The sequence below is a fragment of the Daucus carota genome, chromosome 3 (genome assembly GCF_001625215.2).
Source record: "Daucus carota subsp. sativus chromosome 3, DH1 v3.0, whole genome shotgun sequence".
NCBI classification, from domain to species: domain Eukaryota; kingdom Viridiplantae; phylum Streptophyta; class Magnoliopsida; order Apiales; family Apiaceae; genus Daucus; species Daucus carota.
Window position 1 is genome coordinate 29,986,019 of NC_030383.2, and position 12,952 is coordinate 29,998,970.

At 29.3% G+C, this 12,952-nt stretch overlaps 1 protein-coding gene across 1 annotated transcript; it reads right to left on the reverse strand.

Annotated features, from left to right (window-relative positions):
* Positions 1-990: 990 nt before the first annotated feature.
* On the reverse strand, positions 991-12,544 carry LOC135151466 (heat shock factor protein HSF8-like). The gene is made up of 2 exons (XM_064089921.1): positions 12,335-12,544; positions 991-1,428 (listed from the first exon to the last, which is right to left on the reverse strand). The coding sequence occupies exons 1-2, from the start codon at positions 12,542-12,544 to the stop codon at positions 991-993; spliced, it is 648 nt and encodes a 215-aa protein (XP_063945991.1).
* Positions 12,545-12,952: the final 408 nt, after the last annotated feature.

Consider the following 12,952-nt stretch of genomic DNA (forward strand, 5'->3'; position numbering starts at 1 on the left):
ATTTAAATACTCTATATGTTATTTACTCTCCCACTCCTACTAATTGTTTAATTTTTTTAATGAATGTATCATTCAATTATTTCTATTTCGAAACTTTTCAACATGTGATAAATTTAATAAATAAAAATTCTCACTCACTCTTTAAAAATTTATCAACTAAATATCGATAGACCTTATCACTTTATTCACTTTTTCTTTCTTTTCTTTTTTACTATTTATACGTGTTTCTTCATCTCTGTGCTCAACTCAGTTATAAACAAATGGGAAAAACATATAGAGTATTTATTCGTAGATGTACTCTTTTCCTTTTATTTAGATTTGTAAACACAATATGTAACAATAATTATAGGTTCTCCATCTGTGTTAGATTAACCTATTTCTTGTTTAAACTAGTTTATTTGCATAATTATGTAAGAAAAAATAATTCATAAATTTTTAGTATACAACGTCACGTACAATAAAACTTACTATTATATAAGAAATGAGGAGAGTTTCAGGTAAAAACTCATTATTAAACATGAAAGTAATCGTTCAGTTTGAGATGCTAGAGAATCTAAAATTATCCCAATTAACGACGTGAAACTATATAAAACGTATTTTAATTTGTGGACGTGTATGTATCCGATCCATCATATATATATTATATAGGTGATACTATTATCATTTGGAAAAAGTATTATGACAACTACCATTTTCTGTTTTAAAAACACTTAGATTAGATAATTAGAAATGACTATGCTAACATGCTATGTTTGCTTTAAAAGAATGTCAACATAACCAGATTTTGATTCAAATTGACAAAAATAATCATTCTTAAAAGGACATTCGAATGTATCTGTGATAGTCCACCCTAATGTGGATCTTAGAACCAAAATTAATTTCATAGTACAGATGTTTTAAAGAAAAGGTTCCAAACAAAGATGAGGTGCACATCAGATATCTATTGGTACTGGCAGCTTTCTGGGGTGGAGTCCTCAGGATCCATCGATTTTATCCTCTCATCGAAGAGCTGCCCCAGATTAAATCTGAACCAGGGGAGAAACTGTCAATACCAGGTTCATAGTCAGGGTTCACAGCCTTTAGGAAGGACATAATTCCTTGGTCTCTTTGCTCGATTCCAGTAAGGCGTTGTGTTATAGATTCCAACTGTGTAACAGTTGTATGTGCCTTCTTGTTCAACACAACAACCTCCTGCTTGAGGACATTATTAAAGTCTCTATCGAGACCTTCAATATCTTCCTCCACGACAGGTTTAACCACCTTCAGCAGATGTCTCAACTGTTGAGCTCTCTTTATTGCATGATGTGGCTGTTGGTTTCGCCTATGATTAGATTCACGACGTTCAATGCTACTGAGCAAATGCCTTTGGCCTTTTACGAAACCCTCGTTTGTGAACTCCAACAAGTGAGGATCAGCCCTCTTAAATCCCTGCAGGTTGTTCAAATAACACGAAATAGATTAGAAATACTAAGGTGAAAACTGATCATATTTGATTAGTAGCAAATATCAACATCATTTAACTACACAATATGTAAGACATGCATTTATTTTTGTGGATCACGCCTTATTCTCGAGTGAAAAGCCATTTTGCAGCACAGGGATGTAAAAGATTATAGACGAAACTGTTGATGAGATAATCTAGCAAATAAGAAACAGGGACTAAATTCAAGTTCTTGGTTGCTACTTTTACACTCAGAATCACACGGAGTTGTGCCGAATTTTGTTAACTTTGTTGATAGGACATCTTTGAGAAACAATATATATATGAACAAAACAATAACAAAGATAACTTGCTTGAATAAATGCTTGAAAATTCACTAGGGCATAAACGAGCCCAGTCGAGTCAATTTTAGGCTCGAATTTGACTAAATAACTTGGACTCGAGTTCGATTGAGCCATAATTTTATGCTTGCAACAACAATGCCAACCAAACATGATCTAAAATGATCTATGGCTAATTTTGGTGTATAATGTTGAAAAATGCTTATGGTTTGAACAAGCCCCTACATTTCTCTCAATAATTGATGAAATCTCTCTTTTTAGGTAATGTACCAGTTTATGTCACACTTTTGGATAATCCCTTGATCTATTATTTGATTTTCTCTACTGAACTAAATAGAATATTGAATAAATATAAACTAAAAATTTGAATTTTTATTTTCCTTCTGATAAGAAGCTAGGCATAGGTGCGTGTGATGCATATTTTGGACACAATAAAAACAAGACTCAAGTCAAAAGAAAAAATAAATTAAAGACTATAGTTAAAACAACAAGGTAGCTATTAGCTGCAACAAATGGAATTATGTGAATACTGAAATTGGCAAATATTTTTTGTATCAAAATTAACTCTATATATAGCACATATTGGAGAGGCAAATACATATAAAAGTATTATAACATTTTAAGTATTATTCAAATAAGTCTTAGCTTAAGAAATATTCTATTATATAAGAAAATTGCATTTTTCGGGTTATTAATTAACATGACTGTATGAGGTAATTTCTAACATGTGTGGATCATTTACTTATCTATTTGTTACTACCTCTATATTTTTTATACGACCCTTTTGACTTTGGCACGGACTTTTAGGTGGGGTGACCGGATAGTAAAACTTATTATTTTTAATTGATTTTTTTTGTGAATTAAAATTTTGATTACATATTTTTTTCAGAAAAAGAAGATTATAAAAATAATACTTTTAACTACCCAGTCAAAGTACTAAAAAATATGTGCCAAAAAGTCAAACGTCATATATTAAAACAAAGGGAGTGGCTTTTTCCTTTTCATTTCACACCTTTTTAAATAAAGGAAAAGGTATATGGAATTAAAATCAAAAGTATTCTTTAGATAAGATTATATATTCTTTCATTCTTGAAATCCACGTATATTTGATTCAAAATTTTAAGTATGTATAAGAATCTTTAGATATTCAATTAAGATTTTAAATTATCCTAAAAATCTGATGATATTCAATCAGGATTTTAAATTATACTTACAAATCTAGTGGTATTCAATTAGGAGAGATTTTTAAATTTTATGCCTAAATTCTAATAATTCTACATCAACTGAATGATATTGTATTGAGAATTTGCTAGACTTCACATGAAACCAAAAGCACTAACAATCCATTAAAAATCATATATTATCATTAATCCATTAAAATCTAGATTGCATACACACTCTATATCTCAACACTTAATTAGCAAGTTCTTAGATGACATAAAATAGATAAGAAAAATATAACTAATTTAGCCCGTTTAAGGCTGTAATGACAATAGTAAGAAAGAAATTAATCAAAAAGCAACCTAAATTGATATGTAGTCAAGAACATAAACAAACAACTCCAAATGTCCAAAGTTCATGTATCTTTTGTTAAATTGTTAATCAATTTTCATGAATATTATTAAAACTATTTACCCCGGTCAAAAAGATTAAACATTAAATAAATATACTCACACACACACACAGAAAAACGCTCGAATAAGGAACAATCAAAGAAATGTAGAGAATATAGAAAAAGAAATGACGTACATAAAAATTCAACTGGCGGATGAAGCTTGTAATTTTATTGTGCTTGAAGCACTTTGGCAAAATGTCTCTTTCGAATTCCTCTGGATCCTTCACAACGAAGCTATTATTCATTGGGCCCCAACATATAACTCTATCGGTGGTAGAATCATCAACCATATCATATAATTTCTTAATAAAAGGGTTCACTTTCTTTTTTAACAATGAAGATGGAACTACAATTGAATCGCCATTGTTGGACAGATCAATTTTACCTTCAGTCGCCATATGAAGAAAGTATAAGCTTTTCAAAATTTAAGGATGGTCTATTTGACTAGAATTTAAGTGAGAATTGAAATGATAGGTATTGGAGACTAGATTTTATAACCCTGAGTTTAGAGTCAAAATATACATTGTAAATACGGAGAATGGGCTAGGAAAAGGCCCGTTTTTGCTGATGACGAGGCGAAAGCATGATTTTAAAACTTTACAAATATTATGACTCCCCACAAGATGAATCAAACTAAATTGTAGGAAGGTTTTGAATATAAATATTATATATGTCTGTGTGTGTATGTTTATATATATATATATATATATATATATATATATATATATATATATAGAAACCAATGCGATTTAGTAGAATGATACGGGTTTTGGGATTGGGGATGGACCCCGAGATGGGCCTAGACAGGATCTAAGTGGGGCCTAATAGGGCCAAGTCGGGGCCTAGTGGGACCATGGTGGGTCAAGGTTTGGCTCTTTAAGACTGTCTGGAGCCTGTCCAGGGCCTGTGAGGAGCCTTGGCGAGGCCCTAGCGGGCCCGAGGTGGATTGAATAGGGGAGAGGGTGGGCCCTAGGTGGGTGATTACATATAAGGGGTGGGTCATTTAGGTATAGTATATATATATATATATATATGAGAAAGATCCTAAGAAAACTCAGCTTATCAAGAAAACCGAGAAACCCGCTTAATCACCGTTGATTTTATAATCATAATATAAATTATGATTTATCAAAAAATCAATCAAATCTAATTCTTAAGAGCATCTCCAACCATACAAAACCTTTAGCTAAAAAGTGAGTTGGCATTCCAAATATAAAAAATTTAGCCAACCTGTTGAAAAAAGCGTACTCCAACCACGTGAACCTGTTGTCTATAATTTTAGCCAACCTCCTATTGATGGCTATATTTGTCGAACCTCTACAGGTATGTAAGAAATCTGTAGGATGATTGCATATCATTTATTACCATATCAAACTTATATATATATATATTCTATTTTAACAAACTAAAATATTAATAACATTCTATTTTTAAATTATAGCCAACCAATATAGCCACAATGTCTTACCGGTTCAGCAAATTTTACATAATATCTTACAGGTTCAATTTAGCCAACGATTATAGCCAACGCCGTTGGAGATGCTCTAAGGGATATTATAGTAATCTTCTACATATATTTAATGCATTCAATCAGTAATATATTTAATGCATTCAATCAGTAATATATTTAATGCATTCAATCAGTAATATATTTAATGCATTTAATAAGTACATTTAATAAGATTTGCAATTAATTGATTTTCTTTTCTATATTATCCATATCTCAATCATTCAATCAGTATTTAATTTGAATTTCAAATTTCAAATTTTAAACTTGTCGTAGGTAGGAGATTTCTCAGCGGAATCCGATAAAATATTTTCTCATTTAATTATATGATAGGTATTTCAGTTTAAGGGTAATGGAATTCCGTTAAGTGTTTACATTCACAAGAATAAGATTTAGCAAGATTTCATTAAGTGTTTTGATGCAGATTTTGTTGATGAAAATTATATATAAAAATTAAAATCTTTCACTCGTATTTTCTATTAAATGTTTTTCTGAAAATAAATATTTAAAAATTTTAAACTTAATAAGGTCTTAATACTCATCGATATGAATTATATTTTTCACATGTAGAAAATCACTCAATGGAATTCGGTCAAAAGAATATCACTCAAAGAAATTATTAAAAATATTAGAACAATCAAAAGAATATCATAAGGTAAATAATTCATACAATTAGAAAAATCTCAAATTTTAAAAGAATCTTACATGGCACAAATATTTCTTATTAATCATAAAAAATATCTTAGAGAATCTTTTCAAAATTTATTATTTAAGATAGTATTTTAAAGAATCTTTAGATAAGATTGTTTTTTTTGTCGTAGGTTGGAGATCTCAACGGAATCCGAAAAATATTTTCTCATTTAACTATAGGAGAGGTAATTCAGTTTAAATGTAATTGGATTTCTTCAAGTGTTCATATTCATACTAATAAAATTTAACCATTCGTTATGTGTTTTGATGCATATTTTTATGCAGATTCTTTTGATGAAAATTATATATAAAAATTAGTGTTTTTCACTCGTATTATTCTATTAAATGTTTTTCTGAAAATAAATATTTAAAAATTTGAAATTTAATAAGGTCTTAATACTCATTGATATGAATTATATTTTTCACATGTAGGGAATCACTCAATGGAATTCGGTCAAAAGAATATCGCTCAATGCAATTATTAAAAATATTAGAATAGTCAAAAAAATATCACAAGGTAAATAATTTATACAAGAAAAATCTCAAATTTTAAAAGAATCTTACACGGCACAAATATTTATTATTAATCATAAAAAATATCTTAGAGAGTCTTTTGATATTTATTTTTTAGTATAGTATTTTAAAAATATCTTAGAGAATATTTTGATATTTGATAATAAAAAGTAAGATTCTTTAATACATTCATTTAAAGACTTTTTATATTTAGATATTTCACATATTTTAATATGAATTATTTGAGAATTTTATTATTTAAAAATTAATATTCTTCAAAATGTTCGCTTTAATATAAGTCTCCTTGACGAATAATTCGAGTTAAGATTCTGATAAGTGTTCATTTGTGCATTCATTTACAAGGTATCTAATATAATATAAAAATAATATCATAATTTGTTATTATAGATAATTTTATAGTAGTGTTCCCGTAAATATTAGATATTTTTAAGATATAAATAATAGAATAATATGATAAAGGAGTTATGATAATATGATATTACACATAATTTATTCATAATTATTGTACATGGATAGATTATGTTGAAATGACAAATTTTTAAAAATGATATAATTTTGATCCAATTTTGTTATTAATCTTGATATTCTAATAAATGTTCACTCAAATATGTAGAATAATATATATTAGAATCTTTAAATTGATATTTTATGAAATTTATATTACTTTAAAATGTTCCCTCAAATATTATAGATTAATACATTGTAGAATTTTTAAATATTTATTTACGAAGTTGAATTAAAAAAATTATTATAATATATAGTTAATAAAGAGATTCTTTACACTACTCGTTCAATTATTTTTGAAATGAGGGTTCTCAAAAGTGTTGTTCCCATATTTAAATTTTATATTAAAAGCAAAAGATAATTAAAGAACTTGAGTCATTGTATATAATTTTTAGTAAATTTGTAATATTAATATTATAATATTAATTACTAGAATCTTAATTAATTATCACTTAACTAAATAAATTATGATAATTCAAATTTTAATTTATTTAAAAAGAACACATAATAAATCATATATGATCAACAAACGGAACACCTAACAACTTCAAATTAAATTATAATTTTACTAATATCAATCTTATAATCATATGTTGAGATTCTAGTAGATGTTTGATATTGGATTCTAGCAAAGAATCATTGAATAGAAATTGATTTGAATGAATATTTTAAATCAAGTTCTACAAGATTCTACTACTTGTTTTTACTATATGATATGATAGGTGTCCTTGTAATCAAACATATTTGTTAAACATTTTAAAAAATATTTTAAATAAAAAATTAATATATTATTTTTGCCTTGGATTTTTAGATTCTCCTATGTATTTGATATTGGGTTCTAACAAAACAAATAAATCAATTTAAAATTTTAAAATAGAAAAGAATTGGTAACTTAATTGAGAACTTATTTATATTTTCTATGATTTTTTTTAAAAATAAATTAAATTTCCAATAACTATTCTAATATCATGATTTTTTTCGATAACTATTCTAATATCACGATTCTTTTCAATAACTATTCTAATAACTATTTTAATATTACGATTCTTTTAACTACAATAAAAACTAATGGATATGATTAAATATTTTTGTCCTGCATTTCCGATAATATTCTTGTCTTGCATTTCGAGTAATATTCTACAAACTACATGAATATTATCCCAAGAATCTATTTTATAAACTACATGAATATTATCGGAAATGCATGACAAAGAATATTTAATCATGTCCATTAATTGACATATTATTTTAACGGTAGATCTTGTAGTCTCTAAGATCTTGTATTCTTATCCTGCATTTATTGTTTCGGTTTTAATTCAAAACTATCTTAATAATTTAGACTATTTTTGTTCTGCATTTCTAGATATGTAATATTAATAATTTGTCCCGCATATTTGTGATATATCCAAGTGTTATTTTGTTTTGCAACAAATTCAATTCATTGCAAGACAATGACAATGAGTTCAATGCCAATCATAGCAATGTCCAACTACATCTTTATTTTGTATGCAATTATTATTTTTATTTGTTAGGATTCGGTGATTGAACACCAATATTATGTAATTATTATTTTATGTTATGCAGGATTTAGACTTTTTTCTTGTTGTACAAATATCTGCAGGCCCTTAGATGGGTAAGAAATGGATGGCTGTGATTAAGTTTCTAAAACCTCCACAAAAATCAGTCTCCATAGAACTTTTCTTTTGTGAAGTATGTTCAACAAATATCATGTATTCATTAAAATTGTTGAAGATCATCTATGTTTCATAAATATATAATGTATGTTCTGCAAGTTGAACAATGTCCTGCAAACTAAATATATTTCGTAGAATATAACATTTTATAATGTTCTACATGCGAAACTTATATGATATTCAAGATTTTAAAGTGAAATAATGATTTTGTACAACATGATGTGCAAAACTATACGTTTTGCAATGTTTTTATGCAATATTTCGCTTGCAGAACATAAGTGGTCTCCACGGTCTCCAATATAAGTGGTCTCCATAGAACTTTACTATATATATATATATATATGTATGTATATATATATATATATATATATATATATATATATATATTGTCTTACTCCAATACAAACTACTAAATACATCCTTAAATGCGAACTAATGCTTTTAAGAGTATGGGGAGGTTTGTGGACACCAAGAATGGACCCCTAGGTGGGGCTTGGCAAGGCCTGTGGGCCTAGTTGTGAGGGGTAGAGCTCTCTATATAGACATATCAAGTTTTAGATATTGATTTGGAGTAGGTGTTTGCATTGGAGATATGATAGAATTGATCATTTATCATTATCCTAAGTTGTTGATGGTTGTCTAGGACTCTAGATAGTCATCTCTGAAGAGTTACAATCTGTCTAGAACTCTTAAGTTCATTCTTCTTGATAGATTGATAGTTAGACTAGATACGGATTTAAACAGGGTTGAGGGCACATGTCCTGAGGTTTCACAACCTACGTATCTCAAATGTGGATGTCCAATGGGCTTTTAGCCTATATTAATTAATTACGCAATTAATTAATAAATTACAAGTATGGGCCTTTTAAATGGGCTTTATTCCTTTTAGGCCTTACAATAAATCGAAACACAATTAGGATTTGGTCCCCAACTTTGGATAAGTGCCGTAGAAATATTTCAAAAGTTTTAGAGTCCTTGCATGGTTTCCAGAGCCTTATATATGACTTTCGGAGCCTTATATATGACTTTATGAGCCTTTTACATGAATTTTCGAGCCTTCTTTATTGCACATCAAGTAATTTTATCAATATTTATTACAAATATAGTGCTCGAAAGCATTCTCATATCTTTTAGGGGATTAATTCCATTTTTATTGAAATTTTTCATGATTTAATATAAAATTTTAGAATATTTATGAGCCTTTAAATAATTTTCTGAAATATAATTCTAATGTTCTAAGATTATTAGAACATTAGAATTTTTAATTTTCAGCTACTATTCGACCTCGGTCGAATAAGCCTTCCATGTACCCCATATCAAATTTGTTTCGGGTTACACCTTCAGGTCTATTCGACCTTAAACGATATCTAACATCCTGAAATCTTAGGCGCCGAGGCCGAACGACCTATGAACCTGATATTGTGCTTTTGTTCAATCTCAAACGAGATCAAATAGAAGCATGTTGTGATGTCCAGGTCGATTATTATGTCGACCTTACTTGCTGAGTTAAATTTGACATTGAATGAGGTCGAATAGAATATTCTTTGGATGGCCAGGTTAAAAGACCTGAGGACCTCAGTTCAGGGTTTCATTCGACCTCGAACGTGGTCGAATAGAGGCCCTTTAGGATGTCCAAGTGTGAGCCAGACGCGCCCGGGGTTCACTTCACGGTATGTCAAACAACTTGTGGGTCTCGATTCAACACCGAATTTGATCTCAAATGAGGTTGAATATGGACCCTCCAGATTGAATATCTTTTTTATTTTAATATTTAATTTGCTACTTCCGGCTTTTTGAGGGTCATTTCTTAATAGGCTATTTTTGGCCTATTAGATGATAAATTAGTTGAAAAACCGCGCGTTGCGGCGGCCTATAAAAATTATATTGATAATTTAAAATTAATATTTGTAGAGTGAAAAAGAAAATACCTAAGATTATATCTGTAATTAATCCGAACACTAATCATTTGTTGCATGAATAATATTTTCATGTATACAAAGTGAACATAAAAATTAACAACACCAAACATGTCCGATAAAGAAAACAAATATTATAAAAAATAACCAGCAAACATGTATCAATAACAGTTAATTTATTGATTTTTTCATCCATTAATATCATATACAAGCTATATTGTTCTCCGGTGTTTCGATTTGTCGACTCTCACATCCGACAAACTCTTACTCTCGTTAACCAATCATCTTTTCGCCATTGAAAACATCTAGTATAGTGTAACTCATTATTGTATTAGATGGGGAAGACAAATAAGTTAAAAAAAATTGTGTGCGTTAAATTTTAGGGTTGATTTGAGAAAAAGACCGGCTTATAAAAAATTCTTTTGGTTTTTGATATACACTTTTTCCAAAAATATGAGATAGTTTCAAATTTTGATTTGATTTTGATATTTTGGAAAAGGTAGTTTTGAAACTTTCTTTAAATATATCCGAAACTAAAAAAGGTATTTTTTTTTTAATTTTGATATTTTTTCATACAAAAATTCCAGAAAATTAGAAAATATCATAAATCCTTTTGGTTTTTGATATACACCTTTTTCAAAAATATGATGATAGTTTCAAATTCTGATGTGATTTTGATATTTTGAAAAAGTTAGTTCTGAAACTTTCTTCCAATATATCCGAAACTAAAAAAGATAATTTTTATTTTTGATATTTTTTCAATCAAAAATTTCAGAAAATTAGAAAAATAGAACAGAGCTCTATGAGAGACGCCACCTAAACGCCCCATGCTTCTCCTTTATATAAGCATATTGATTTTGAAAAAGGTAGTTCTGAAACTTTCTTCTAATTCTGAAATGTTATTCGAATATATCCAAAACTAAAAAGGACAGTTTTTATTTTTGATATTTTTTCATCCAAAAATTCTAGAAAATTAGAAAAATAGAACAGAGCTCTCCGAGAGGCGCCACCTAAACGCCCCATGCTTCTTCTTTATATAAGTATATTGATGATTGGTCCCGTTTGTTAGGCCTTTCAATAGTTTTCTAGGAACATTCCAGAATTGGGTCCTTAATGGGCTAATTGGACTTTCACGCCTTACAGATATTCAAAAAATTCTTGAAAATTCTCTTACGGAGGTGTATTCGATTGAGATTTTAATGGATTGTTTTTAGTTTATGGATTTTAATGGAATGTATGTGATTTTGATTTTGTGCGGATTCTTGATAAAATGTCACAAAGTTGATACGATTTAAGCACAATGCTTCATAATCATATTGATTTTGGTGGAATTTCAAAAAACTTAAAATGCACGGAAGAATGCCACAAAATTCATCATTTTATGAAATTCAAAAAAAACCATCATATTTTAATGGATTTTAAACAATCCCAATTGAATACCATCAGATTTTAAAGCGTAATTTAAAATCTCAATTGAATACCATCAGATTTTGTATCATAATTTAAAATCCCAATTGAATATCTCAAGATTATAAATGCAAAAAAATGCTTTGAAATCCCAATCTAATACACCCCTCTTAATTTTATTTTTAATTTATTTTCCTAGTATTCTTGAGTGTTATAGGACTTATTGGGCCGGTTACATGAGCCTTTTGACGGGCTATTTCCGGTCATTTGACAACCGGGAGTTCAACCGGCTGGGGTTTCTTATATAAGAGTGGGGTTGGTTCCTCAACCTGGAAGCGGAAAAACAGCCCTTTCTGTGGCAAATATTATAGCAAGCTTTCTCACTCTTATGTCAGAAACATGAAATCATAGGGCAAAAACAGTTACTCACACAATGTACAATACAACCCAAAAAACCCAAATTTTAATGAGCTTTATGGTACTTGGTGTCAGCTTAAAAAAAGTAACCGAGGTCGAGAATTGTCACCAAACTCTAAAACTAAATTGGCTAATACCACTATTTTCTTGTGAGTGCAATGACCACAGTGTACACATTAGTATAGTCTGGCCCTGCCATATCATCATTGGTGTAGCCTCATATAATTCACACATGTACGATTTAAGTTCTAGGCAAAATAAATCAGACCTTTTTTGCATTTGATGACAGAAGCTCCATCTGTTCAGTAAGATCTTGCATCTGAAGCTTTGATTCCCCATTTTCCGAGGGTTGTGATGCAGCTGGTGGAGTTGATTCGATCTGTGTGGCATTTGTAGCTAATGGACTCGATAGGGAAAACTGCCCCCCTGAAGGATCAGTTAATTTTAGTATCTCATCAATCAAAGAGCTGTCCCACATGACACTACAACAAAAACACCATTAGACAACACTGATCAGACAACGCACGATGAAAAAAGCGTTGTTTGGAAAAAAGACACAACACTTTCTTTTCGTCCTCGAAAAACTATTGTCCAACACCTACGACCTACAACGGTTAAAAAACTATTGTCTAGTAAATTCAATCAGACAACGGTTTATTAACTGTGGTATTGTGTAATGATGCATGTTAGACAACTGTTTTGAGAGCCGATGTGTGAAGAAATTTCAGACAATAGTTCAAGAAACCGTTGTTGTAATTAGACAAGTGTTTTATTTTTTGTGTTGTTTACGAGTAGTTCAAACAAGGGTTTTACATAGTGTTGTGTGACTGGAAAGCTAACATACAAGTGTTTTTGTTAGCATCGTAACAAGGCCTTATAGACAAGC

Coding starts and splice junctions, on each gene's coding strand:
- LOC135151466 (XM_064089921.1), bottom strand. CDS start 12,544: ATGTGGGACAGCTCTTTGATTGATGAGATACTAAAATTAACTGATCCT. Junction 1,429..12,334: donor TGTCATCAAATGCAAAAAAG/GTCTGATTTATT, acceptor AACAACCTGCAG/GGATTTAAGAGGGCTGATCC.